At 40.0% G+C, this 13671-nt stretch overlaps 2 protein-coding genes across 3 annotated transcripts in view; both read right to left on the reverse strand.

The window, feature by feature from the left end:
• The window catches only part of GUCA1C (guanylate cyclase activator 1C), a 34273-nt gene that overhangs the window by 1935 nt on the left and 18667 nt on the right, over positions 1–13671 (reverse strand). The window contains exons 2-3 of the mRNA XM_025478193.3: positions 12037–12186; positions 7808–7895 (exon numbers count right to left, since the gene is read on the reverse strand). Of these exons, the coding sequence (XP_025333978.1) occupies positions 7808–7895; positions 12037–12186 (238 nt within the window). The remainder of the gene's footprint in view (positions 1–7807; positions 7896–12036; positions 12187–13671) is intronic.
• Positions 12051–13671, reverse strand: part of MORC1 (MORC family CW-type zinc finger 1) — a 190452-nt gene continuing 188831 nt past the window's right edge. Inside the window, exon 27 of one of the 2 annotated variants that reach the window (XR_004811644.2) lies at positions 12051–12186. The gene's annotated coding sequence lies outside the window, so the exon portion shown is untranslated. The remainder of the gene's footprint in view (positions 12187–13671) is intronic. The other variant, XR_003147905.3, reaches the window with a different exon arrangement.

Genomic DNA, 13671 nt, shown 5'->3' on the forward strand with positions numbered 1-13671 from the left:
TAATCTGTCTTGGAAGTGTAAAGATCCCGTCCTCCCTCTATGTCCAATCAAGCAGACTGTGTGGTGGAATGTGTTGTTCAGTGTTCAAGGTCAGGGGCTCTGGGGCTGGCCAACCTGGAGCATCTCCCTTAAAACAGTGTCCAGGTGGCAGAGCTTGATTTCCTTGGAAGTGCTGTCCATGCAGGGAGGGGGAGGGCCACCGAGAGTTGCTAGGTGGAACTGCTATGATAGACAACTTGCTGCACATAGATGCCAGAGCAGATGCTCTGTCCAGGTGGCCACTCCTGGATTCCCTGTACGTAAGTTTCCCCCATAAACCTATGTCTTACCCTGCATCAGGCACCCTGCTCACCCGGAAGTCTGTTTTTCCTCCTTCTCCCTCTGCCCCTCCCCTCACTCATGCTCTCTCTTTCTCAAATGAATAAATAAAATCTTAAAAAAAAAAAACCACCACCTATGTCTTGATCACTGTCTCTGAGTCTTTTCTTTGGCCTCAGTGGACCACCACCCACCCTAGGCTTAGAGTCTGCTGGGAGGTAGCTGCACATGAGTGCATTGGAGTTGAGGGGTAGAGACGTAGCTCCTGATCTCAAAGAGATTTTACCAGATTGGCTTTGTGCCTGGTAGAAGGCCAGCCAAAGACAAATCAAGAGCATTTAGTAACTAAGAATGTGCCCCTGGGGCAGAGGGTCTGCAGGACCTGAAGTCGGGAGTTACACTGTACCTGTACTTTTTAGTAAAGCCAAATATCCAAAACACCACCACAGTGATTCAAATATAAATAAGCATGGATCATCACACTCTCATAAGATACTCCCTTTCAGGGACACCTGGGTGGCTCAGTGGTTGAGTCTGCCTTTGGCTCAGGGTGTGACCCCGGGGTCCCAGGATCGAGTCCCACATCAGGCTCCCTGCATGGAGTCTGCTTCTCTGTCTACCTGTGTCTCTGCCTCTCTCTCTGTCTCTCTCATAAATAAATAAGTAAAATCTTAAAAAAAAAAAAAAGAAATTAAAAAAAAAGATATTTCGCTTTCAGTTGCAGTGGCACTGCAAATTCGAAAGCACATTTTTAAGAATTTGTTCCTTAGGTTTTCCTTATGCCAAAGGAGTCTGTGCAGAACCCACAGGGTAGGAAAGGAATCATCTATGTCTCACAGGGAGAGTCTAACTGTGGGATGAACCAAAGTTAAGGAGAGAAAACTGAAAATGAAGAGTAGTAAGTGTGTGGCTGGGGAAGGTCAGATGGGTGCAGAGCAGGGGGTCACGGGACCATAAATAACAACAGGACAATCTTGTCCTTTGCAAAGGGAAATCGTAGCTGCTAAATCCCCCCACTCAGAAGTCTTTCAAATTTCTAGGGGCTTCGCATGACCCCAAGAGAAGCGAGAGTGTAGACGGGGGAACCGAAGTGGGTTCTGATCGCTCAGCTGGAACACCTGTCTGTCGCCACCACTGCTGGAGGAAGGAGCTAAGTCTGAGCGCGGGGAGGGTATAGTCACCATGTCAGGTGAAGGCAACACAAGCTACTGGGGTGGGAAAGAGAGAAAAAATGGAGTTTCTTTAAAAAAAAAAAAGTTAAAAAAAATTGAGATAGAATTGACATATAACCTTGTGTCAGTTTACGGTGTACGACACAGTGATTTGATTCATGTATTTATTGCAACAGCTCACATGAAGTGTAAACATCCATCACCTCACATACTCACACTTTACACTTTTTTTTTTCTTGTGATGAGAAACTTTAAGTTCTATTCCCCTAACAACTTAGAAGATGGAACTCTTCACTGTTGTTCTTTCACTTTTCTCAAAACATGTGAACTCTGCATATTTGTTTTTTTTCATGTTTCCTAACCACTTATGATTAAAAAAATTCTTTTTGAAATTGAGCCAACTTCTACCTATAGCAGCTTATAATATTTACTATTTCTATCTAAAGTCCTCACTTTGAAATTTTCCTCTTTCCCCTCTAGCACTTAGCGTTCATTCATTTATTCATCAAACATGGATTAAGGACCAGCTACAGAGGGCCACTTCCTCCGCCACCTGGCTCGGCAGACGACGGTGCTGGAATGTGACAGGTGCTCAGAAAACATGCTGACAAATTGCTTTCCTTTATCTGACGTTTCTAAACATTGCTTCCTAATCCCTTTTAATTTGCCTGATTTATGCCCAAACAAATTAAAAGGAGGGTTTCTGAATCTGTCGAGAAAGGATTGTCTATGCACAACCAGAAGCCTCCCCTCAAAACAAAAAAAAAAAAATCTACCAGCAAAGAGCCAAAGCCAGTAAGAGGTGACCGAGTTGGAGATCACAGGACTCAGAAGGATCTAAAACAGGAACACCTGGGTGGCTCAGTGGTTGAGCATCTGCCTTGGGCTCAGGTCATGATCCTGGGGTCTTGGGATCGAGTCCTGCATCAGTCTCCCTGCATGGAGCCTGCCTGTGTCTCTGCCTCTCTCTGTGTCTCTCATGAATAAATAAATAAAATTTTTAAAAAAGAAGGATCTAAAACAATTGTTTGAGTCTTTATTATTTTGTTTTATATTTAAAGATACATTATATTATTTGTAGGGCATAATTCAGAAAGTACACAATTTTATTTTTATAGGTTGAAATAGATATATACTCATCATTTATATTTACATTACTTAGTTTTCTTTGTTGTGTTTGTGGATACATTCTCTCCTCCTGGAGACCCTGAAGGTCAGTGCCCTTCCATCACTCACTCCCGATTTCAGCAGCTTCACTGACAATAGAAGCTCCCCATGAATATTTTCTTTAACCTTGTTTTTGCAATCTCGCTGGTTATTTTGTTGATATTCCTGGATCCTGTATTTCTTCCCACTAACATCTTACAGTATCTTTCATAAAAGAACAAAAAGGACCTTCAACCCCCCACCTCAAAAAAAAAAAAAAAAGCCAAAATTTGCTGTGCAGTGCCCACATTATTATTTTTGCTCTCAAGAAGTCAGCCTGGTTTTAAAAGAAACCAGTCTGTGTAAAGGGCTTCTTTTTTTTTGCAATTCTAATTCTTTTAAATTAGAATTTGGTGAAACAGGGTAGAGGGGCTGGGAAATTAGCAGAGATGGGAGGGGAGGTGGGGTCTCAGGAGATGAGAATGAACGGACTTTCAAGGGCGGACACCAGTGAAGAGTCTACACAACTCAGTTTTGGAGTCATTAGCAAGGTGGCACTAGAGGCATTCGGCAGCACTTCACAGCAGAGTTTTTAAGAACAGCAGTTTCTTTTATATGAGAAAAACTCGATTCCCTCTTATCTCCTGGTGTGCTCTGCGTCCCAGTTTAAGTCACTGTGACTCTCGTGGCTTTCCACAATGTCCCAGGCAAGAACACTGGTCCCTCCGGTTAACTGCTCAATAAAATGTCTCCATGCTCTGTCCCTGTTTTCCTTTACCCAAAATATCCACCCAACAGTCACTGCTTTCATTTCCTCTTTGGCCTTAGTCTGTCTCTTTTCACTTTCACGGTGTATTATGATGAGCCACTCATGTCTCCCCTGTCCCTGCGCTTCCTGGCGCCAGGGTCAACTTGCCTGGACACTCTCCGCACTTGATGTTGTGAACAGCACCTAAATCTTCCTAAATCATGTCAAGAACGACTCCGAGGCAGTGCTTGGTATAACACGACTGCTGTTCTTCCTGCAGCAAAGGTTGCAGAATGCCAAGTTTTTTTTTTTCCAATTATTTAAAAAAAATTTTATTGGAGTTCAATTTGCCAACATTTAGCATAACACCCAGTGCTCATCCCACCAAGTGCCCCCCTCAGTGCCCATCAACCAGTCACCCCCACCCTCTACCCGAATGCCAAGTTAATCACGCGTCCCGACTTGTCTTACTGTCCTGCCTGTTCTCATTCCTCAGTAATACTGAGTGCTGAGCTTCAATCCCCTGCCTTTGGGATCCTCTTCAAGGTTCCCTTCCTGGTGCTTTTGTGCACAATACACGATTAGAAGCAGCTTGCTGAATTATTACAATAAAGCATGCTCATGATATAAAGCATAAGCACTACATTAAGGTGTGATGAAACGAAAGAGTCCCCTGGACCTCTTTCTGTCCCCCAGTTTCACTTTCCATTGGCAATTGGCTCCCGTTAAACAGTGGCACTTGCAGTTTATGAAGTAGCAATGCGTACGCACATATATGTTAAAATAGTCCAGACACCTTTCTTCCTACAGTTAACATTGCATGTTGTGGGGGCCTGGGTGGCTCAGTCGGCGAAGCATCCGACTCTTGATTTCAGCTCAGGTCATGATTTCAGGGTTGTGGGATTGAGCCCCACATTGGGCTCCCTGCTCAGCAGGGAGTCTGCTTGACCCTCTCCCTCTCCTCCACTAGTGTGAGCACACGCTCTCTTTCTCTTGCTGTATTTCTCTCTCAAATAAATAAATATTTAAAAAAAATACATTGCATGTTGTGCTTGTTTCTTTTTTATTTCTTCCTTCACTTTTCATGGCTTCTTCTTACCAGACACTCCTTCACCTGACAATTATTCATAGAGTAACTACGACATGTCAGGAAGTATAAACATGCAAGAAATACCAAAGTACATAAAACAGAAACAGTTGCCCTCGTGGAGTTTGCAGACCCTCATCTTTTTATTTTCTTAGCATTTATCCTAGGCCTCTCTTTTGATTAATCTTCTGTGATTTGCTAACTACCACGATAATCATGCATAGAACACGTCATAGCCGTTGTGTATTTTTCTGACCCAACAAAGGTTTTGTTGGTCATTCTTTTGTAAACAATTTGCAGTGAAATTGGGATTTTCGTATATGTTCCTAAAGTTCCCGGTGTGCTGCGATCTTCTTCATCTCTGGTTTCAATATTCACTGAATTATCAGATACCAATGCTGTGCTTGCTTTTCATTTTGAAAAATAAAATAAATATGCTGGTACATAGTCAACGCTATTCTGCTATATTTGACCGAACATCTCTATTTCTACCAACACTGATGTTTTGATAAGAACGATAATCAACAATTTAAAAAATCCTATTTGAGGTGTATATACTTAGGCTTGTGCAAACATGAATAGACATTTTCCCCGTGGTGTCTGCTCCCCTTTATGTGTAACACACTTTATTTTCCCGTGTCAAATACTGGCAAAATCCTTTTACACTTCTGCAAATATCAACCTTCCATGTCTTCATTACTTCCCCTTCCTCGCCTTCTGGTGCTCTGGGCTGTCTTTGTCCAACAGTACAATTTTAGCATCCTTTTCTTGACAGAGGGAATGACCCAGCTGTCTCTTAATGAGATGATAAAACAACCGCTGATAATTTGCATATAAAAGCAAATTCTATCAGTTTTAGTTCTGTATATGCATTTGCCAAGAAATGGTGGTTCACTGTTGTTCCAAAACGCAGCTCGTTTGATATCTTCATTGTAAAGGTAATGATAGGCATCTTTTTTCTTAAATACAAGTTTTCATCAGAGAAAATGATTCACGTGATTAGTTCCATTAAGCTCTTCCAGAAACTGTAATATATTCTCTCTTTTTTCACATTCTCTTCCCAGTCAGAGAGCCCACTTCCCAGGCTGCTGGTATCCTCAGTTATTGCCCAAGAAAATGCCTACAGGCTTTTAGATTTGCATTGTTTTGCAACCCCCCTCCCTGCCATTTTTCTTCTAGGCTCCTCCAACCTCAGTCCCCCACTTCATTGGTTGCTTATACTTTGTTTTTGAGGAAACTGTTTCAATAGTAAATTGAAAACAAATCCTTCTGGTTTTCTGGAACACATTATCTCTTTCCTCACACTAATAGAAACCAAGGCCACCGCAGCCCTCATACTTCTCCAGGAGAGGTCCTATCCCCTCACTATCCTGTCACCTCACTTCCATCGCTAGAAGCAGGATCCAGGGATCTTTGCAAACATTCTTGACTGTCCTTTTGACACTCATTGTGTTGCTAAGTCTTAAACATTCACAATGTGCCCCCCCCCCACCAATTTCCAGGGCAATTGTCCTTTGGTTAACGATTTCAGCCCCAGGCTGAAATGTTTTATCATCTCTCCTTCCATCCCTGCCACATGCCAGCACCTCTAAGATTAAAAATTAAAACTGAACAAAACCTACAGAATTTGTCCTGTTTAGTGATCAGAGTTTTCAGTTGCATATTTCAAATACGATTTTCACTGGCCTCCTAAGATCTTCCATTCTCCATTTCTCTGCTCCTTGTCTACCTTCACCTAGCTTCCTGGTCAGTCGTGGGTAGTCGGACTCCGTGTTTCTCAAGCTTTCGCATGAACCGATTTATTCTGTCCTCGATCTATATAGACCCAAATATATGTGATTACAACCAAATGGCTTTGATCTTGGCAAATTAGAAAATGAGCATATGGACTTGGAATTGAGGACAGGGTCGTAAGAGGGAGACTGATGCTATTGATGCTATTGATACACTGATACATATTGATACATTCCCCAAGTGTTTTTCTGAGATTTATACTCTTGTCCAGTTGTTTGTCTCACTCACAATGGTGACTTCATGTGAAGTCCCTCCGGCCTCCTCCATCCCATCCTGCCAGACTGAGCGGCCACATTAGACTTGCGCAAACTGCCACACTCAACATGGATGTCTACTGCCCTCTAGTGTCCATTACAAGATGCGGGCACGTTGGTTCCGTGGAAAAAGGAATCTTGGATTGATGACTACCATGGCCATGCAAGTCCTAGTACCTCATATCCATTGTCCCCTACCCGCCTTAAACCACTTACTAACATCATATACTCCATAACATCAAACTTTCTGTTTTTAAGGAACATTCCTAGATACGCTGCTTCAATCTCAAATCAATATGCTCCCCTACCACTTTACTGAGATCAAAGTCATTTGGCGTCAGCACTCCCTCTTCTCTTGGAATGTCTGTGTCTTCCCTTGCACTCAGCCTCTGAAGAAGTGCACCTTCTCCGAGCTAAGAGGAGCCCAGATTTTGAGGTGTCAAGAGCAGATGGAGAGATGAGCAGAAAGAGTAGAAATGTAGAAAAGGTACAAAGAACAGAAATGAAGGCAAGTACAACTCTTCCCAAAAATGTGTAGTGAAAGGGAAGGAAAAAAATCTGATAGTAGAAGAAAATCACACAATTGAAGTGATGATTTTTATAGTATGGAAAACCTGAGTTTATTTGCAAGGTGATGAGACACCTCCAGTAGAAAGGAGTAATTACTAGAACATATCACAGAGCAAACAGCAGACTCCTTCATATCATATTCTCCTAGTTTTCTTTCCTTGTACCTCCCTTTACTTGTGTTCATATATTCAAAAGTGTCAAACACCATGAATTGAATATATGTGTGTGTATACACACACACACACACACACACACACATATATATATATATATATAGAGAGAGAGAGAGAGAGAAAATATATATAAGAAAATCCTAGTTGTGATATGACTTGGACTTCATAATTTGGCCAATTCAATGTTCTCCAGTCAGTACAATTTTTAATTCAGTGAATATTTATTGACTACATATGTGTGTGTGTGTGTGTGTGTAGTCAATAAATAAATATATGTGTGTGTATAGTCAATAAATATATATATATGTGTGTGTGTGTATAGTCAATAAATATTGACTCAATTAAAAATTGTACTGACTGGAGAACATTGAATTGGCCAAATTATGAAGTCCAAGTCATATCACAACTAGGATTTTCTTGAAGGGTTCATGCTTTTGCCTAAAGGGCACTCCTACCACCCCATCTCCTACTTTGTAAATTAAAAAAAAAAACAACAACAACAACAACAACAACAAAAAACTCTCCAAGGAGAGTGACTGCCTTACCATCATTGTTTATATCGATCTTATTAAACACCAAGTTAGTAAATTCTTCAGGACTCAGAGTTTGCTGGCCATTGAGGGCTTGTACAGCCTGCAAAGAGAAATTAAATCAGAGAGTTCACCTTTGCTGGAAGCAAATACATTTTGTGACATTTCTACCCCAATGTAACAGAATTTGAGGATATGTTCGTGTCGTTTTTGCTGTCTAACCTGTTCTAGTTGTTAAAAATAAATAAAAAGATTAGATGTCAGTTCAGGATAATGAGGCTTAGACATTTAATTAACTGCATACAATCTGAAGCTTGATATTGTATAGCACAAAGGGAGCCATTCAACGTATCAGGTCACAAAAGATGCAAAAGAAGGCTACTGGAGAAAAAAAAAATGTTAGCGGCCACTGTTATAAGAATTCTGGACCTAGAGAACAGGCAATGTTTTCAACTTCAGACCAATTATCATTATTCTTATGGAGAAACATGAAAGGATATTCTGTAAGCCTCCAAGGCTTCCCCTCCAGCTTCTGACACTGGCACCTCTGGTCCTTTTTGCCCTTTTGTAGAATGATCGACTGGGAAGACAGATATGTGTGCCTTCGAAGGACACTGAATTTCTCTCACATCCTGCCAGCACCTTTTCATCATAAAGGCTGTCAGGAGACCTGGGGAAAATGACATTTCCAGCTTTCCTAGAGGGAAAATTTAACCATTCTTCCCTCGTCCCCCACCTCTAGGTGATTAAATTAAACGACCAATGTTTGATATAGAAATTCATAATAAAATTAAAGAGAGAGAGAATGAGTAGTCATCTGGGAATTTGAACATAACTGTCATGACTAAACGTGAAGGGATCTTTAGAAAAACCACTGGCAACATATTTTAATTGAGGGCACAGTCTGAAACAGGACTATCTCTTCCGCTGCTTCCCAAGCATTACTGAGGCTGAATCCAGGGTCCTAGGGAGCGGTGGTAAAGCACCACCCCTGTGGCCTTAGCAAGTCAAGGTCTCACAGTATAGGGTATAATACTTAGAATAATGGTTACCTACATCTAATGTCCTCTATTAGATGAGTGTTTTTAGGGTTTCTCAGTGTCCCGACAGCCTAGAAAATTTGGCTTGGCATCCAGTATCCCTGGTAGAGATACCAGACCACATATATAAGTCATAATAAAAGATTATGAAATTCCTAGGATTTGTCTGTCACCCACCTCCAGGCAATATATGTGAGACTGAAAGATTGACTGGAAGGTTGATGAGGCCTGAAGGGGTATTTTCGGAGGGAGTCATCAGCATTGCCCATGTTTTCCCTCTTCTTACAGGAGAAACATGGTTGGGGGACAGGTAAGGAGGCATGGGTTGTTTCCTTCTTTCCTCCCTTATTTAGCATATCTGCATTTTCTCCTGCTAAGCCCTTGGCTGAGTGGGAGCAGGAGGAGGGGGAGAGATGGGAAAGCAGGACAGCTCTGACCTGGCAGGCAGTGTCACGGTTATCTAGCGTCAGAGCTGTCTGGATGGCGGATGTTTAAAATCCACTCTTTGTCTGAGACCATGCCTCTCCTTCATTCCTGAGACTCTCTCCTGCAATCCCCTAGACGTGCATCATGCATTCTGATTCTAGCTGACCCCTCGAGGAGGCTCCTTCTAGAAGTTCTAGGTCTGAGTTTCTCAACATCTGCATAATAGATATTTCAGACTAGATAATTCTTTCTTGTTCAGAAGTGTCCTGTGCATTGGAGACTTTATCAGCACCCCTGGTCTCTAAACAATAGATAGCAGTAGCACCACACCCTCTTCCACTCACTCCCCTGCTAACAACCAAAATGCCCCCCAACATTGCCAAATGTCCCCTGGGGGAGAAGGAGTACGACGACATGGCTCCTGGTTGAGAACCACTCTCCAGTTCTACCGCCAGCTCCTTCTTCTTCTGGGATGCCCTCACTCCTCCATGTGGCCCAGCCGGACAAGATCTAAGACAACTCTACGTCAGCTTTCTCCACCTCCCCCCCATATCTGATCCATGAAAAAACCTTCATCCCAACTAATTTTGGGCATGAGATACTTCCTAAACGTACCCCTCTACTCTGCCGCCACAGCCTGTTTCATTAGGTTTCTCAGATTTAAACACTGGAACACAGTGTTCCCCAAATATCAATGATCTCCTTAAATCACCATGCTATTGACTTGAGGGCTCTTACCCAAGAAATCCTGTTTAATAACCCTTCTAAAAAAAAAAATCTTCCGGACCATTTTATGCCCTTGAAGTGAAATTAAGATGTAACTACTTCCTTTGTAAATTTTGCCTAAAATCTAGTACTTCCTTTGGATCTTTTGATGGTTGGGCTATATTTTAACACCCTGTTAGCATGTATTGAGAGAACTTAAACTGCATGTATTATTCCTTACCCTATTTTTTTTACTTGCCCCCATATAGAAAACATGTGTGTCAACCACTCATTTTTTATAAGTACATATTCTGTTTCATTAATTTATTTAAAATTTTTCCTCTTTTAAGTCACTTATTTTTAGTATTTTAAGGGACTCTGTGATGTCAATCATAGAACTTTTATCTTGATGATGTTAATGATTGTTTTTCCTGACCAAAAATGTTGATTCTAAAATAAAGATAAATTTTTACCCTCTTGGTGCAGATTACCAAATTTCCAGGAATGTTATATCCATTTAGAGTCCCTCCACAGTGTGTAAGATTCTTGTTATAGTCCCCTGGCCAGAATTACATCTTATTCTTGTTAATCTTTATTAATTTAATTGGAGACAAATAGTATCAACTATTAATTTCTGCTCTACGCTTTTATTATTTCCATTTCCCTATTTCTTCTCCTTATAAACACTTTAAGAAAAAAAACTCAATCAGCTACTTAATATTTATCTTTTCTTTACTAACATAAGTTATACGTTTTAACTAATGAGTCTGTCCAAAAATTTCCATAAGATTTAGGCAAAATCACTTTTATCGTTTCATTCCTCCTAATTCTTTTGAGAATCTAATGGCTATCACTCTCTCCCCCAAAATGGATAACATACAGGGAAAAATTTGCCTTCAATTTCAGGGTCTTCAAGGATTCCCAAAGGCCACAGATCCATAGATCCTGGGATAAGAACCCTTGCTCTGAGTACTGCTTTGGAGGCATTCCTCAATATTTGCATGCTATATTACATATTTAATGTTTTTAAAATAAATTTGAGTATGTTTATTTAAGAGGGTAGTCTAAAATTTACATGGGATTGGGCATACTCTAAAGAGTATTTTCAATTCCTAATTTTGTAGGTACAGAATTTCTGAATTTTAATGCTTACAAAATTCAATTACAAAGTGCATCTTGGCATTTTTTTGTAAATTGCCTGTGTGAGATTATTATATATGATAATATACGACATTAGTATTATTCTCTTGAATTCTTTGCATATGTTGGTTAACTCTACATTTGCTAAACAGTCTTAAATATGAACTTTGCCCATTTGTTGAGGTGTTTAATTATAATTGTAGTTCTACCCATTTATTTTTCTTTGCATTTTTGCTAATATTTATACTATGTATTATGTTTGTAATTCAAACTCCTTCATCTATAAATGAAAGACTTTGGACCAGATCATTTCTAAGACCTGATTCTAATTCTGAGTCCAAATTCACTATATTGCATTCATAATGTTTATCTTACCTCACATCGTCACTTAGGTATAGCGTCCCGCTGAATCATCTTTTAATCTATGATCCACTTCATTTTATACATGATGATAACTATTCCCATTTCTGTGATGGAGGGGGGTGATATTTATAAAGGGAATTATTGAACTTTAGAGCTGGAAAGGACCCAAGATCCTTGAGCTGCCTATTAGAAATACTTTAGTCGAGCCTCCAGAAAGATGGGTCCTCAGGTACCTATGTTCTTAGTCCATGGCTCTTGCTATCTAGGCCATCTAGTATTTGAGCTGCGCCTAAAAAAACTGCACAGATGAAGACAAAAAGATTGTTTTAGATCATGTTTATTTCACTTTTCATCTGCTACATTTGTGAATTTGAACACCGACAAGAAAGTGCTGGTTTGCAGGTGCACACTCAGTAACCAACAGCATGGTGAAACTCACGTTGCTCCAGCGGTTCCAAATGTATATCCCAAGAGTCACCAATCATCTAGAGAGCTGTCACCAGCTCCAGAGGGAGGAAAACTGCATGAACTATACAATGTCCTACAAAGTTACTTCACTACTTCACTTACCATGAAGATGTTCAGTAGTTCCTTCTTGTCAATAGAACCGTTTCCATCAGCATCATACAGTTTAAAATACCATTTTAATTTTTGATCCATTTTCCCTCGTATAACCAGATTTATAGCAGCAATAAACTCTAAAAAGTCAATAAATCCATCCTATAGAAAGCAAGGTGGTAAAGAAAATAAGTATCTTAGGAAAATCAATTGCTTTTTATTTGAGAAGTCATGGTTCATGAGCAGGACCATTAGCACAAATTAATACAACCCACAAGATTTCAGCATAGAACTTTCCCCTGGCATTTAGTTAAACAAACAAACAAAAATATGGGTAATTTATAGGAACAAGTAACTTTAAAGTCAAATAGATTAGATGTTAAAAAAAATTGTCTCCTTTGCTTTTTGGAGTATAGTCTGTAAGCTCAACTTCAGAATTTTAATGCTGTTGCTCATCTATTTGAGAAAACTATTGCAATAAAAATAATTGTTGAGATATTTGAGATAATTGAATAATTTAATGTGTGAAATAAGTAACATAATTATGATAGTTAACTAAAATAAGTATGTTAAAATAATCAGTTGTCCTCTTCGTGCTTTAACTCCAACAAAATCTACTCTGGATACCTTTCCTGACCTTCCAGTTTATATGTTATTCTTCCTGTGCAAATCCTCCACTTCCTTACTTGACAATATGCATTTTAACTATTTTTTTTTTTTTTACTCATTGATCTAATTGAATCATGAGTGCTTGCAGGGAAGGAGCCTTCTCAAATTCACAGTGTCTTGTCAGTTTTGGAAGATTCTCAGTCATTATCCTTTCAGATATTGCTTCTAGTTCATTCTTTCTACTCTGTCTGGAAGTCTTTTTTTTTTTTAAGATTTTATTTATTTATTCATGAGACACACATACACACACACACACACAGAGAGAGAGAGAGAGAGAGAGAGAGACAGGCAGAGGGAGAAGCAGGCTCCATGCAGGGAGCCCACTGTGGGACTCAATCCCGGGTCTTCAGGATCAGGCCCTGGGCTGAAGGCAGCGTTAAACGGCTGAGCCACTGGGGCTGCCCTCTGTCTGGAAGTCTAGTGAAGATGTGCAATTTCTATTAATATGTATAAATGTGTATATAAACATATGACTATCTATATGTATACATCAGGTTTTCACCAGGAGGGGTTGTCTGAATTACTTGATGTGCTGTTCTTAGGAGCTGGGCTCTGTTCCTGATATTAAAGAAGAAAATCAAAAAATGTTTATTGACAGGGGTAAAATGGTATAACGAAAGGAAACAGGTAACCTTAAATATATAGGTGTCTTTTTTAGAGGAAGTATCTACTCCTTATGCCAAAAAAAACAGAAAAATTCTGAAATGCCATGAGGGAGGGCTGTGTCCTCACCACCAGACATCCTACAGTGGTTGTCTTCTTCTGAATATCTTCAGGTTTTGTCCTCCACTCAGGAGAAGACGGGGTACCAATCTCTAATAGAAAGGAAATACTAAAGACCTAAATTCTGCACTCCTTTTTAGAGAGCCCAGCTGATCTTTTTGGAATGCTAAACTCCACGATTCTTTTTAAGTACATCGTTTTCAGTATGAATCAAAATTTATGAGTCTCTTTTCTGTAAAGATTTTTCCATCTTAC

This window comes from Canis lupus, chromosome 33 (assembly GCF_003254725.2).
Source record: "Canis lupus dingo isolate Sandy chromosome 33, ASM325472v2, whole genome shotgun sequence".
Taxonomy (NCBI): Eukaryota; Metazoa; Chordata; class Mammalia; order Carnivora; family Canidae; genus Canis; species Canis lupus.